The sequence below is a fragment of the Microchirus variegatus genome (assembly GCF_963457635.1).
Source record: "Microchirus variegatus genome assembly, chromosome: 13".
NCBI lineage: Eukaryota > Metazoa > Chordata > Actinopteri > Pleuronectiformes > Soleidae > Microchirus > Microchirus variegatus.
The window spans coordinates 23,846,085-23,862,249 of record NC_139814.1 but is presented as its reverse complement, the minus strand read 5'-3'; the positions used below and the strand labels follow the sequence as shown (position 1 = coordinate 23,862,249).

The 16,165-nt window shown below is 41.4% G+C and overlaps 1 protein-coding gene across 1 annotated transcript; it reads left to right on the top strand.

Moving 5' to 3' along the window:
* Positions 1 to 6,168: 6,168 nt before the first annotated feature.
* On the top strand, positions 6,169 to 15,773 carry LOC310935660 (organic cation transporter protein; the record flags this gene model as incomplete). Its single annotated transcript, XM_083899594.1, has 10 exons — positions 6,169 to 6,489; positions 7,287 to 7,390; positions 9,600 to 9,754; positions 10,703 to 10,871; positions 10,951 to 11,065; positions 11,136 to 11,242; positions 12,026 to 12,237; positions 13,132 to 13,240; positions 13,325 to 13,537; positions 15,656 to 15,773. 10 exons carry the CDS (start codon positions 6,169 to 6,171, stop codon positions 15,771 to 15,773), a joined length of 1,623 nt encoding a protein of 540 aa, XP_083755720.1.
* Between the last annotated feature and the right edge of the window lie 392 nt (positions 15,774 to 16,165).

Here is a 16,165-nt window from a genome sequence, read left to right as displayed (position 1 = left end):
CCTGCACTGAGGCACCGCCGGCCGTGGTTCAGTCTGACTGGACTCTCCCACGCTCACATACTGCTCCTCTGTGGGGGTGGGGGTGGACTCAGGGTCCGGGTCCGGGTCTGGGTCCAGGTCCAGGTCCGGGGGCAGCGAGGGGCCTGGGGAGGCCAGCGTGGCTCACCTCTCACTGGGGGAGAGAAACGGGGGCCATGGACGTCTGGATAGAGACTTCCTGCTGAGGAGAGAGGAGACAAGGGGAGGAGGACAGAGGAGTCAAGGAGGGAACGGTGTGATAGATTTTTAAATAGATCTAAAAAACGACTCCTCCTCATTGTTGTCTTTGAACCAGAAATATCTCATCTCCATCAAAACATGAAGAAAGGCTGCACTGGTTTATTTAAAACTCCTAAACATGAGGAAATGAAGAGTGGACTCCTGCTGCGGTGAGGCTGCATTACCACTGACTGACAGAGAGGGAGACAGAGAGCAGGACTGTTGTTAAACCAGCTGTTTGTGACCAAAATGATTCAAAAAAGGTTGCTTTTCTACACGTTTTTTTAAACAAGTGGAGTGTTTATATCTATATTCTCCACAAAATCTGTCCAAAATCTTGATTAAAAACATTCAGAGATGTTTTTTTATTTTAAAACGCATCTTAAAACCATTTTTACTCATTGGTTTTTAACCCAGTATGAGACAGTATGAGATTTGTAAAAAAAAATTGTATGACGTGTTTATTTGTGTTGTTTGTATATTTTCTACAGTATTTTATTGTTTGTTCTTAAGTCTCTTAGGGCCACACGTTTGTATGTTTTATTTGTTATTGACAATTTATCTCTGATGTACAGTTCAGCTGTTGTTGTTTTTAAAGTGCTTTATAAATAAAGTTGGATTGGATTGAGTGGAAATAAGGAGGGGAATCTGATACAATCCAAAAATCATATACATATATGTATAAACAGTATATACACATATATACATATATATATGTATATATATATGTATGTAGGTATATATATATGTATGTACATATGTGTGTATATATATATATATGTGTGTGTGTGTGTATATATGCATATATATATATATATATGCATGGGCTGTAAAAAAATTTTTTATAGAAATATAAGCAAAAGCAATTTAGCTGAGTCATTCTTTAAAATGACTCAGTCCAAATGTATTGTTAATAGCTTCATACATTCATAAATGCTCTAAAATTACATTCACTAGACACATATAAAGTGGTGTGTTCCGGTCCCTAATTGAAACATTGACTGTGTGGTCCCTAACTCTATGTTTGCACCATCACAGAGTCTCACAGCCTCACACGTCCATGCATCACTCTCTCTCTCTCTCTCTCTCTCTCTGTGTTTCCCTGCACACTTTAAGTTAAAAACACTGCTGCTGACTCTGCAGCGTCGTCTCCTGCCAACAAGCTGCTTAAAGCCCACTCTGCCGTCTGCAGACAGCACTTCTCTCGTCTGAGGACGGGATGTGAATAAAAGAACGCAGACGAGTGTTAATAACTCTGGAAAAACAGCGATACAGAACGAGACGATGGAACTTAATGGATCAGAGCGGAACGAGAGGGAGAATGATGTTTCCTCGTCGTGTGGTTAGAAGAACTGTTGACATGGGCTCATTTTTATTTGTGAGATCTTCCCCCCAACCACTAGGGGGCTGTATTTGATTTCTTACATGGGAGATAGTTTTGAATCTGTGAATGAAGAATGAAGTTGAATTTGTGTGTGTGGGAAACAACTTCATATATAACCAAATTCTGCTATAACACAAATAATAAGGCTTAAAATGAAAATAAAATAAAATGACTAAATGACTTTTCTTGTTTCCTAAATATAATTTTGTTGATTCAAACCAATATATGTAATATATAAATTATTTCACTCTGATGATGATGATGATGATGATCAGTGCAACAGCCTTTACCGCCAGGAAAATATGACTTCATTACATGCTATTCGTCATTAGTACGTCAAACTATGCTACTGCGTGTACAAATGTACATTATAGTACTATAAACATGTCGTAAGTGAAGTATTTATAGATAAATATCATGTATATATATATATACACACATATATGTGTTTTGAGCTTGTGTATGTTGTGATTTGGACTTATACAAATAGAACTGAACTATAAGTTGGTAAGGAAACACAACACCAGGAGAGGGAGGAGCTAAAATGACAGGATGTTCTTTAAAGGTGCAGTACGTAATAAATCTAAATCTGGATTTCTCTTTAATTTATAGAGCAGAATAAGACAAATTCTCTAAAACCAAAATCGGAAGACACAAATGTACCGTTTTTGTCCAATGTGTGTCAATAAATCCGAGTTATTAGATGTTTCTTTAAAGGTGCATTATGTAATAAATGTAAAGCAACTGGCCATAAAATCCTCCCAATATGTCACAGAGACTCAGGAATAATGTTCATATAACAAACTGAACTCACCAACATCAACAGTACAGACAAAATATTTGCATTAAAAAAATATATATTTTGCAGACTGCAAATCATGTTTATGTTTTTAAATCATGTTTTGGCGTCATGTGGCGCCACCTACCGCTGTCTACCGATCATTGCAGTCAGTAGAGTCTCAGCTGCCGAGCAACCACGGGTTGCCAGTTACGTCAGAAAACGAAAAACCTAAAAGACCTTGGTATTTTGAATTTGAATGTAGTAACTGTTTTTTGGCCACATTCTTACATATGGCACCTTTAAATCCCTGCTGATGATGCTGATGATGATGATGATGATGAAGATGATGATGAAGGTGTCCAGTGTCCCCTGTGATAAGTAGGCCATGCAGGCTTCACTCACTCACTCATGTGGCACAAACAACGTTATTTGTATTCAGGCTGTGGGTGTGGCTTCACCCACTGTACATCATCATCATCATCATCTTCATCATCAGCAGATAACTGTGATTTCATGGTTGCATATTTGTGTATAAATAAACATGATCACCTGACCCTGACATGCATAACATCCACATTATTATTATTATTGTTATTGTTATTATTCTAGTCAGTGGTGAAGGGACAGAGAACAGAGATGTACTCACACACTGACTCTGCTCCAATAATCCAAAGGTGCTCGTGTTCGCGGAGGAGACTTTTGTAACCAGGCAGGAATTAAACAGATACAATTACACGCTGTCACCACAGGAGGAGGAAGAGGAGGAGGAGGAGGAGGAAGAGGAGGAAGAGGAAGAGGAGGAATAGGAAGAGGAGGAGAGGCCGCTCAGATGTTCCTCTGCTGCTCTGGTGTCAGCAGCAGCTGAAGAAACAACAGAAGAAGAAGAAGGTGAGGATGATGAAGGTGATGATGATGATGAAGGTCACCTCACACTGATGATTCCTGGCTCGCTCCACTCCTGAGTCTGTGTCTGTATCCCGTCAACCTTCATCTCCCCCTGACGCTCTTTCTCTTTCCTGTGTCTGTCACACGCTCTCTCGCTCTCACCACTGTCAAGCTGCACCACACGAGGGCGTATGCGACTTCCTGTGAGCGCCTTTCAAAATAAACCGCCTGGTGAATTGGCTAAAAAAAAAAAATTAAATTAAACCTTTACATAGTCATGAAAATATTCAGATTATAGATTTATTTATAGTGGTGGAAAAAAGGTCTATTGCAAAACATATACAAGCACACTTCAAAATAAAGGCCTTCAGGAAGTGTTTATTTATTAGTATACAATAATTTTCCATTGGAGATTTATATTATATTATTTTATGCATATCAAGCATATTTTTTATGTAACTTGTATTGGTTTACCTACAAATAAAACACTTATATTATGTGTTTTTGGGCTAGTATACTTCATATACAAATACATATGATGTCACTTTACTGATCAGTATCAATTGTTAAGTATAATGATAAGAAAATCTGCAAAGTATTAGTATATTCATCATAGGTTTTTGTTAAATTTTGTATAAAAACTCATATTAAGGTTTCACAGAAACATGTTAAATTGTGGAATTTTACAATGTTATATTTAACTACAAGCTGTCCAGTGTTATGTTGTCTTTTTAACTATTAGATGTATTTGTTTTCACTTGTTTTTGTCAATATTTATCTCTCTTTTTTAATTCATTTTACATTCTTTCCTATATTTGGTTAAAAAAAAAAACTTTTAATTTGAAGTCCACACTTCAGTCTGTTCACTGTTTCCTTGACAACTGCAGGTGACTTGACAGGGTTTTTTTTTTTCCTCTCTCGCATCCAGACAGACACCCAAACCAGGACCAGTGACGTCACGAGAACCCACAACAGGAAGAGGACATGCAAAAATAAAAGCTTGTGTAACTCATGCTTTACATTTCCATTTAACAACACACAACATCAACAATGAACTGCTCCTAATGTGTTACTAGATCTAATGTACAGGTCAAATAAATGACTTTATGAAATAAGCTTTTTAATGACTATAGGAGAAGTGGAAATGCTGACTCAGCATAAACGATGTTACCACGTGCAGCAGTGAGGCTCCTCCCTCTTTGTCCAGCTGGACTCAGAGAAAGAGAAGCTTTTGTTCTGCAGAGAATAACTGGACGTTTCTCTCCCACAGAAACAAACTATTCTGCTGCTGCTTCTGTTAAAGCTTCAGTGTGTGACATTTAGGACAGAAACTGGTCATAAAGGTGTATAATCACTTCAAAATAAAACACCATCTGAGTTTTTGTAGCCTTGTTGTAGAGGTTTTGAATTTGAAGTGGAAGCTCACGACGTAAATATGAAAAAACAAACAAATACCTACTACATAAATTTTATATTTAAAAATAATTATATTACAAAAAATAAGAAACATCTACACTGACTGATTGAAGTCAGAGAAAAGTGTCATTGACAGCAGGTGGCAGCAGAGAGTCCTACAGTATACCTGTGTACAAAAACACACACAACTTTATTGCAGGATTCTGGGATGTTTGCTCAAAATAAATCATGAAAATATAACAAAAGCAGGAGTGAAGAAGAAAAACAAGTTAAACTATGTTTGAAATGAGGTTAAAATCAACAATATTCATGGTGATATTTCAAAGTAAAAGTGTTGTTTGTGATATAAAATGACACAGTTGACCATAAACAAGAAATAAATGTTATATAAATAAATACATAATGAGACTATAAACTGTAATAAAACCACGAAACAAGCTCATATATATATAAAACAAATGATATATAAAACTAAATATTGCTCACTGTTTATGACGATAACCAACAATCATATTTAATATTATGTTCTGTGTATAATGTAGCTACATATAGATTAGGAGGTCATTATCACTTGAGAAAATCCGGATTTTTTTCTCAAAATCTGTTTTTTTTCTCAAAATTCTCATTTTTTTCCTCAAATGTTTATTTTTTTCCCTCAAAATATAAAAAATAATTTCTCAATTTTTGAAAAAAAAATCTCAAAATTAAAAAATTTTCTCTAAATTAAAAAAAAATTGCAAAGAACTTTTTATTGACCCACTGTTTTTCGCAAAATTAAAAAAAAAATTCTCAAAATTCTCTTTTTTTTCTCAAAATGTTCCAGTTTTTTCCCAAAATTTTCAAATTTTTCCTCAAAATGTTCAATTTTCCCAAAAAATAAGACGTGGCCTTAATCCTCTTTCTCTCCGAATTCTGAAATTAAACTTAAAATCTGCAAAAACAAAAACATAATGTGGCCCTTGCATGTAATGCTGCGTCCTTTCTATGGATTTTAAAACGGTTCCTTTAATAGTGACGCCTGGTGGACAACTGATACATCGTCAACCGACCCCGTCTATATGTGTGTGTGTGTGTGTGTGTATATATACATATATAAGCGCTCTCTGCTTCGCTGACATTAGTGTGCATATGTGTGTGTGTGTGTGTGTGTGTCCAGATTCTGCACCACGTGCACATATAAAAGCAGGACTTTTTCTTCTTGACTTTTTAAACTCTGATTATTTGCAGGTTTTTTCCACAGCAGGTAGAATCTCAGTGGTTGATGTTTGCGTGCGTGGAAACTCGTCAGAGGAGATAAGAAGTTTGCACGTGAGGACTGTGAAGGTTTGTCACCTCCAGAGGAACTGAGTCAACAACATCGACTGTTTACCTGCAGACTTCAGCCTGGTCTCCACCACCAGAAGACCCTCTCGCTCTCTGTCTTTTTATTTCATTTTAATCCACAATGAATTTCGAGCAGATCCTCTCCTCCGTGGGAGGTTTCGGTAAATACCAGCGGATCCTCTACGTGTGGATCTGTTTGCCTCAGATCCTGCTCGCCTTCCACATGATGGCGAGCATCTTCACGGGAGCCACGCCGCCGCATCACTGCAGACACTACGCCGGCGATCGGAGCCTGTCTCCGGGCACATTCAGCCCCAACTTCAGCCTCTCCTCCGCCGATGAGTCCTCGTGCGTCCTCAACCGGACCGACGGCGAGCGCGCGCCGTGCGCCCACGGATGGGTTTACAGCCACGAGACATTCCAGAGCACCACTGTCACTGAGGTACACGATAATAATCATACATAAAAACATGTAAATGGTCAATATTGACCTAAAAATGTAGAATAACAGGGCCGGACCAAGACTTTATGGGGCCCTAAACTGGATTAGACTTTGGGGGGGCCACCCCTCCCACCACCTCAGTTATTTTACTTACTTATTTTACTCAGTACAAGTGTGTCCTGTTACTTATTAATTAAATTAAAGTTATTCATTTGCACTCTTGTTTACAAAGTGAAGAACAAATTGCGGTCAATCTGTAACTTTGGTTTTTAAAACTTAAACTTAAAACTCCATATAGCTACATATCTATATACAGCTAAATATATATTTGTTATTTGTTGTGATAAAAAATGTTTCTCTCTCTCTCACCATACTAATAAATACATTAAAAAATAATGTATTTATTTATTTCAATCCCAATTTCTCACTTCTAAATTAATATATATATATAAAATATATATATGATTTTTCGGGGTGAAGTTGCCCTTTAATTCAAACTCTTAGCTTAACCTCATAATGTACTGTGAAGTAAATGTATATATTTTCTATATCACGGTGATGTGGCAGATTATTGGCCAGATTAACTCTTCATCACAGGACAAACAACCATTCACTCACATTTTATAATCTGAAATAGATCATTTAGTTTGATAGTTGATGGATTACTTTCAAATTAAACAAACTTTACCAAAGGGAAGCGGGTCGTTGTGAACGTATGTCTTATATAATAATAATAATAATAATAATAATAATAATAATAATATAATACATAGATTAATACATACATCTTGTTACAGTGGGACCTGGTGTGTGACAGATCTGGACTCAACAGCCTCGGCTCCTCCGTCTACATGTTTGGTTTGTTGGTGGGAGCTCCGCTGTTTGGAGCCATGGCCGACAGGTAACTGTGAAAAAATTCAAATTAGGATGATTACTGGGAAAAAGTAATGATGTTTGATTAATTTAACTATGGATCTGCGCTGCAGGGAATAATACACAACTCCTTAAATGGTGTGTTTGTGTGTGTGTGTGTGTGTGTGTGTGTGTGTGTGTGTGTGTGTGTGTGTGTGTGTGTGTGTGTGTGTGTGTGTGTGTGTGTGTGTGATTATAGGTCACGTTTTTGTAGTAATCAAGCAATAATTATGCATAAGTCACAAAATAGACGAACCAAGCAAATTTGAACTATAGCGCTTTTCCAAATGTCACAAATTCAGTCAGATTTTTTTCAAAGAAATTTTGTTCGTTTTGCTCAACTGTGTTTACGTAGTTGGTGAAAATTAAAAAAATGACACTCCATATTGCACGTATATAGCCTCTGTGTGTTGTCGTCATTAATGAATGAAAACAAGGTTCTAAGGGCCAATTCCAATTCCTGTCTTAACCCTCAATCTCAACCCTTAATCTTAACTGGTCCTCAAAACCAAGTGTTGAGGGTTATTTTGTCACTTAGAAATGGGACACCCCTTAAATGCAGATACGTCTTCAGACTGTAGGGGGCAGAATAATGCGAAAGCTGCGTCCAGTCTGTCAACTCCAAAAAAGAAGAAGAAGAAGAACACATTTACGTCAGGATTATTTATTACGATCCGATTGTCAGTCAAGTTATTAATAATAATAATAATAATAATAATAATAATAATAATAATAATAATAATGCATTATATTTAAGGCGCCTTTCAAGACACTCAAGGTCGCCGTACAACAACAAAATAAAAATAACAAAAGGTAAGAGCTACGGGTAGAGAGTTAGAGAGTCAGAGGGAGTAGGCCTGTTTAAAAAGGTGGGTTTTCAGGTGGGATTTGATGATGGCAAATGAAACAATGTTCCTGATGCCGGGGGGGAGGGAGTTCCAGAGGCGGGGGGCAGATCGGCTGAAGGCTCTGGCCCCCATGGTGGTCAGACGGGCAGGAGGCACAATGAGGCTGATAGATGAGCCAGATCTTAGTGTCCTGGAAGGGGTGTTGGTGTGAAGGAGGTCAGAGAGGTATGGGGGAGAGAGGTTGTGGATGGCCTTGAAGGTGAGAAGCAGGATTTTGAAATCGATGCGGAATTTAACTGGAAGCCAGTGAAGCTGTTGCAGAACAGAATTTGCGGAAGATCTGACCAAGGGGGATGAGATAGATAGTGAACAGGATGGGGCCAAGTACAGAGCCTTGGGGAACACCAGAGGAGAGGGGAGACGGTTGGGATGTGAACTGGATAAACTGGGTGCGGCCATGGAGATAAGATTTAAACCACTCCAGGGGCGTGTCGGAGATGCCAATAGATGCTAGTCTGTCGAGGAGGGTGGTATCGAGAGATTGTGTCGAAGGCCGCACTCAGATCAAGGAGGATAAGGATAGATAATAGGCCGGATTCAGCTAGGTTATTAGGTTGTCAGTTAGTTATAAGATGATACTCATACAAATACCACAACCACAGACATATTCAGCTGACAGTTACCACACACCACGGCTTATTGAAAAGTAAACCATAGCAAACCATCGCTTGTCCGCACCGACCGGCTATTGACAAAAGATCGTAAAATAAAAAATAAATGTTACGCAACAATGACGTCAGTAATCCATAATATGGGCCTAAACTAAGATAATACAATGGTTTTCATCATTTTTATATCTCTATTAACAAAGAAAATACTTGGTCTCAGAAAATCTCAATATTGAGGGCGATACAGCCCTTAAAGTTGGCCCTCAACTTAATTTTCCTGAGATTCGGGACAGCACTTTTTTTGAGATTAAGGGTTAAGCAAGGAATTGGAATTCACCCCAAAAGGGTTAAAAACGATTAAGAGAATTGTTTTTTCCTAACCCTATATTAAGCCTTTAATAGTACCTTACGGCTAGGAGCGTGCTTTTCTTTGCGCTGTCCTTTATGGCACATCAAGGCCACCGTAGTTCCCTTAACCTTAACATCTGTCTGTTGCAGTAATTTGTACAAACTTTCAGAAACAAACAGCTCTTTGTGGGAGAAAAATGTCCCTGAAATATGACAAATACGTGTAATATTTGTGAAGGTGTTGGCGCTCTCACATTCAAAGTGACTCACCAAAGCGTCCAAGTGTCCAGGAGGACACACTGACGTCCTCTCACGTCTTGTCCCTCTGCACCAGGTACGGCCGGCGTTTTGTCCTGCTGCTGTCCATCGCTCTGCAGACGTTGTTCGGAGTCGCCGTGGCTTTCGCGCCCAACTTCCCCGCGTACGTGGCTCTCCGCTTCGCCGTGGGCTCCACGATATCCGGGGTCATCATCAACGCCTTTGTCCTCGGTAAGGACGCTGATGATACACACCAAAACACTGATGTTTGTGCTGCAGAAGCAGCATGTAGTCATGGTGTAGACTAGAGTGAGTGGGTAAGGACATTTTTGACAGTTTGGATTCCTAGCATAACACATCATGGGTCCTTGAGATCCTTGAAAGTTTGTGAATTTGAATTAAAAAAAACACATTCAAGACCATTGAAAGTTTTTGAAAATCACCTGAAACAGACATGGGTCTTTGAAAGTGCATGAAAGAAGTTTAAAGGCGCCATATGTAAGAATGTGGCCAAAAACGGTTACTACATTCAAATTCAAAATACCGAGGTCTTTTAGGTTTGGTTTTCTGACGTAACTGGCAACCCGTGTTTGCTCGGCAGCTGAGACTCTACTGACTGCAACGATTGGTAGACGGCGGTAGGTGGCGCCACATGCCAAAACATGATTTTAAAACATAAACATGATTTGCAGTCTGCAAAATATTTTTTTTTTTAATGCAAATATTGTGTCTGTACTGTTGTTGTTGTTAGTTCAGTTTGTTATATGAACATTATTCCTGAGTCTCTGTGACATATTAGGATGATTTTATGACCAGTTGCTTTAGATTTATTACATAATGCACCTTTAAGTTGACGTGAGATTCCGTGCAGGACAATGAGCGAGTAAAGTTAAGCAGAGAGAGCGCAAATGATGACGTGATGCCTGTTAAAACGAAAAGTCCAAGATCTCAAAGACTGACTTTGACCAAGGTCCCAAGGACGATCAAAAAGTGGACGCCATCATGGACGAAGACAAGATTTAACAAGTTGTCCTCCCTTCTTAATGAAGCCGTGTCACTAAATTCAGTCCCTTGAACCCTTGAAAGTCCTTGAATTTGATGTCCAACCAAGACCTGTGAACAATAAAGTTCATAGAAGTGTTATAACGTCTCATTCCTGTCCTGTCCTGACGTCCTAAGGCACCGAGTGGACGTGCACTAAGAGACGCATGCTGGCCGGCATCATCACGGACTTTGCCTTTGGACTGGGCTACATGCTAATAGCGGGCATAGCATACCTCATACGAGACTGGAGAAAGCTGCAGTTGGCCATCTCTGCTCCGGGCTTCCTCCTGATCTTCTACATATGGTGGGATATAGATCGCATGAAGCATCTTTCTCTGTGACCTTCGTCTCCTTCTAAGATCCTCTCTGTGGTCTGTGGTCAGGGTGGTGCCTCGGTCCGCCCGGTGGTTGTTGGCCAACAACAGGAGAGACGAAGCCTTCGCTCTCCTCCGCGAGGCCGCACTCGTCAACGGCACGGTTTTACCTCTTGACGCAGAGGTGAGCCCCTTAAATCTGATGTTGGTTGTTATTTTGGCGATTAATAATGAAAAAAGTCTTTGTGTGTCACTTTGAGAACTGTGAGATCTTAGGTGAGGAGAAGCGACGTCACACCGTGGTGGATCTCGTCCGAACACCTCAGATGAGGAAGAGGGCCCTCATCTTGTTCTACATCTGGTAAAACATTTATTTCACATCTCTGGTTGTTGCCATCCCTCTCTTCTCTCTCTTTAAAGCGGACCTAGACCGCAAGTTCCAAATAATGCTGTGTATCTGCATCATTACCTTGTTTACAAAGCCCTGAAGGTTCTAAACAAACAGTTCAGCCACTGCTGAGAACGCTGTGTTTTATTGTAATCTCGGGCTCAGCGAGATCTCTGAAAAAACCCGGTCTGGTTACGTAAACAGCATTTCTCCTGAACAGCAGATCCTCCTGCTCCGGGCACTAGTCCGGGCACATCCGGTTGCGTACATTGAACCGCAGAAGAAGAATAATGTCCGTTGTGGAGGTGTTTCACGAGCGACAGTGTCTTCTGACTCTGGGTCAAAGTCATAAAAGGGACTGCGGCGGGGAGTCGTGAAGAAGCTATTTTTAAACATTGTTAAAACAATGTTTTGATAATGAGGAGCAGTTCATCCACCGTTCCAGAGGGGGGAGCTGAGCTTCTGAGAGCAGGTGTGCTGAATGTGTCACTTCCGGGTACTGGCCAATCACAAGACAGTTGGGAAGTGCTCTACACTGGCTGGCCAATCACAACACAGTCTGTCTTCTGGGTGAGAGAGTTGAGTCTGAAATATCGCGGCTGAGGAGCAGCATCAGAAAATAGGGATTTCTATCTAGTAACTAGGAGGTTTTTGACCATAAAAACAAGTTAATGTATGTAAATAGACCTCCTTAACTAACATATATGTGCAACAGGACCACTCTATGTGAGCTTTAACACCTTTTTGTAACCCCAGGTGTGTGAACATGCTGGTGTACTACAGCCTCTCCCTGGGCGTGTCCAGCTTAGGGACCGACCTCTACCTGACCCAGTTCGTCTTCGGGTTGGTGGAGATCCCGGCTCGTTCTCTGGTCCTGGTCACGCTGCCCTTCAGCCGCCGACTCTCCCAGAGCGGCTTCATGGCCGTGGGAGGCGTCGCCTGTCTGCTCATGCTCGTCGTCCCTGCAGGTGGGAAAAGACGATTAAATATCTTTAGGTTTACCGTTAGCACATTTACTGCAGCATTGTTACTAATGATTAGCTTAATGCAATGTATTTAGAGTGTTGAGAAGTTTTGAGAAAAAAACAGCCACACACCCTATATCAAAACATGCGGTTCGATCGGGAATGCTAATGTTACGACTTTTGCAAGCATTTCGAGTAACCATGGCAACAAAAATTGCAAAAAACAAATAGAAAACGCCCACTTTGGAGTCTCACAGTGTCGTCATACTTCAACGTAGAGACGTGGTTGAAACTTTAATCGGGTCACAAGACTTGAGACTTTTCTCACCTAAATCAAATATTTGATACCTTTTGCGGTTTTTAAATAATCGCAGTTTAAGTATTGTACTTTTTCAGATTTTATAATGAGTGTGTATTGCACCTGTTAGAGTGGCACTCTAGCTGAAAATAATCACAACAATCTCTAAACAAACTCTTCTCCTGCCCACAATTTCCAACCTACACAGATCATTTTTACATAGAAACGTTGCTATGGTTGTTGTCTAACCCTGTGTGTTGTTTTCACTCATATGATTTGAATTTTTTCTTAAAATCACCTTAAAGGGCAGAGAATTCTGGTCAAACCTCCCATTGACTCCCATGTTAACACTCAGCTTTGGAGTTTTGTTTTTAAAAAATGGAGACGAGGGTGATTTTAAAACTATAATTTCTCTATCGATTCACACCCGTTTTTCACAAATTTAAATGCGGGAGCTCCTGAAAACCTCCTCACTCTCACAAACCAAAAACAGAATCTGTATCATGAACCATTCTTTAAATATGACAACTTTAAAACACGTTGCTTTCTCTTGTTTTTCATCATTTTGGACAGGGATAATTTCTCTCCTCTGTTTGCAGATAATCCTAATCTCCTGGCTGGATTGGCTATGGTCGGGAAGTTTGGCGTAACTGCTTCTGTTGCTGTCATTTATGTGTACACCGCTGAGATATTCCCCACAGTGTTACGGTGGGACATCTTCGTTGTTGTTCAATTGATTTATTATTTCAGCTCTAAAAAATAAGCCTCAAACCCTCTCCTGCACACCCACAGGCAAACAGGAATAGGCGTCTCGTCTATGTTTGCCAGAGTGGGCGGCGTGTTGGCGCCCGTGATCAACATGCTGAGCGTCCACAGCCCCGCGACTCCTCTGGTCGTCTTCGGGACGTCCACGCTGCTGGGAGCTGCCCTGGCCCTGGCCCTGCCTGAAACTGCAGACAGGTCTTTACCGGACACAGTGGAGGACGCAGAGAACTGGGACACGAGGTATACTACTGTATTACAAACCCTCTGTTCTGCCACATAATCCATAATCTGGATCAGGAAATTTTGAAGAGAGATTTAAGGATTTAGTGGAAGTCTTGGAAAGAAATCCACTCGATAGGAACTGTGGACTGACGGAGGGTGAGAGTTCAGAGGTGGTAGAAGGATGAGGGTAAAGTTAGTGCTAGTCCTTTTTAGACCAGGGACCTTGAAGACCAAGCTCACCGCCGCGTTCTGGAGCATCTGCAGCGGTTTCACAGCACAGGTCGGGAAGCCTGTTAGCATGGCCAGGACAGAAGATGCTCTTAGAAGAGCTGGGTCTTTAAGAGCTTCTTGAAGATAGGGCTAGGGTTAGGGTCAGAACCCTGTTCTGGTAGCACTTGGTAGATCATTCCACCAGCTTAGACCGCCAGACGACAATCCTTTGATGAACGGAGTAGTCCGGGGTAACATAAGCCTTTAAGGTCCCATGAAGCATTTTTTAGGCTAGCATCGGTGATTTGTGGATTTGACGTAGGGTGGCTAAGGTTAGCCAGTGGAGCTCATGTGCCCTTTTTAAACCAGGGACCTTGAAGACCAAGCTCACCGCCGCGTTCTGGACCATCTGCAGCGGTTTCACAGCACGGGTCGGGAAGCCTGTTAGCATGGCCAGGACAGAAGATGCTCTTAGAAGAGCTGGGTCTTCAAGATCTTCTTGAAGATAGGGCAAGGACAACCCTGTTCTGGTAGCACTCCGTAGATCATTCCACCGGCTTAGACCGCCAGACGACAATCCTTTGATGAACGGAGTAGCCGAGGGGTAACATGAGCCTTCAAGGTGGAAGCAGATCCATGAAGCACTTCTTAGGCTAGCATCGGTGATTTGCTGCATTTGATGTAGGGCGGCTAAGGTTAGCCACTGGAGCTCATGTGCCCTTTTTAGACCAGGGACCTTGAAGACCAAGCTCACCGCCGCGTTCTGGAGCATCTGCAGCGGTTTCACAGCACAGGTCGGGAAGCCTGTTAGCATGGCCAGGACAGAAGATGCTCTTAGAAGAGCTGGGTCTTTAAGAGCTTCTTGAAGATAGGGCTAGGGTTAGGGTCAGAACCCTGTTCTGGTAGCACTTGGTAGATCATTCCACCAGCTTAGACCGCCAGACGACAATCCTTTGATGAACGGAGTAGTCCAGGGGTAACATAAGCCTTTAAGGTCCCATGAAGCATTTTTTAGGCTAGCATCGGTGATTTGTGAATTTGACGTAGGGTGGCTAAGGTTAGCCAGTGGAGCTCATGTGCCCTTTTTAAACCAGGGACCTTGAAGACCAAGCTCACCGCCGCGTTCTGGACCATCTGCAGCGGTTTCACAGCACGGGTCGGGAAGCCTGTTAGCATGGCCAGGACAGAAGATGCTCTTAGAAGAGCTGGGTCTTCAAGATCTTCTTGAAGATAGGGCAAGGACAACCCTGTTCTGGTAGCACTCCGTAGATCATTCCACCGGCTTAGACCACCAGACGACAATCCTTTGATGAACGGAGTAGCCGAGGGGTAACATGAGCCTTCAAGGTGGAAGCAGATCCATGAAGCACTTCTTAGGCTAGCATCGGTGATTTGCTGCATTTGATGTAGGGCGGCTAAGGTTAGCCACTGGATTGTGGGTTTCACAGCACAAGTCGGGAAGCCCGTTAGCACGGCGTCGCAGTAGACGAGGCAGGAGATGACCAACGCTTGGACTAGACGCTAGGTAGCCTGTTGGGTTATGACCAGGGCAACAGAGGCTTGGTTCCCATCTGGGAAAAAGCCAAAGATAGGGAGTCGATATTAAGGTAGATGTTATGATGCATCGTTGAAACATGTCTTTACCATTTAAATGAATGTCCTGATTCAACTATTACAAAACTGCTGGAAAGGAATTTTGCTCTCTTTCTAAAAATAGTTAGGAAACTGGAATATCTTTGTAAGTTCTATGCCACAAAAACAACAACAACAACAACCTGTGCTTCCGCTGTTGTTACGGTTCATGTGTATTGGAGCTCTCAGCCTCGGTGTCCCTAAGCAGGATTTAAGCAATTTATCGCCGTGTTTGTTCCCACCTCAGTCTCTGTGAGCAAGCTCACTGTCTTCTTTGTGTTTTGTCTCGCGCAGGCCTCCTGTCACTAAGGACAACCATGAGATATGCCAGGGTCTGAGCCAGGAGGCCAGGAGCACTGAGGAGAAGAAGGAGGAGGAGCAGGAGCTGCAATGTCGAGTGAGCCAAACGTGAAGTTTCATTAGCAAATGCAACACGTTTGAGTGAAAAAATTGTTTTACAAACTGACCCGTGCCTTAGACGTCAACACTTTTGATTCAGTTCTTTAGAATTGTGTTTTAACTCGTCACCTGCATTGATGTGAAGAACGAGATCAGGCTAAGAAGAGTCCAAGCAGACGGTCACTCCATCTTTAATGCAGCGTGCTTCATCGTAATCCTGTTGATTCATATCAGGGACTGTTATTTCTCAGGGGTTTAAGGATTTACTGCAGAATTTGCGACTCATAAAGCTCGGTTTATACTTGTTTTTGTACGTGTGGCATCTCAATGCTGTGTTAAACAAGCACCCGACTCATTTTATACGTAATGTTCTCGAACCGAGAGAATTAAAACTTCATTATGCTT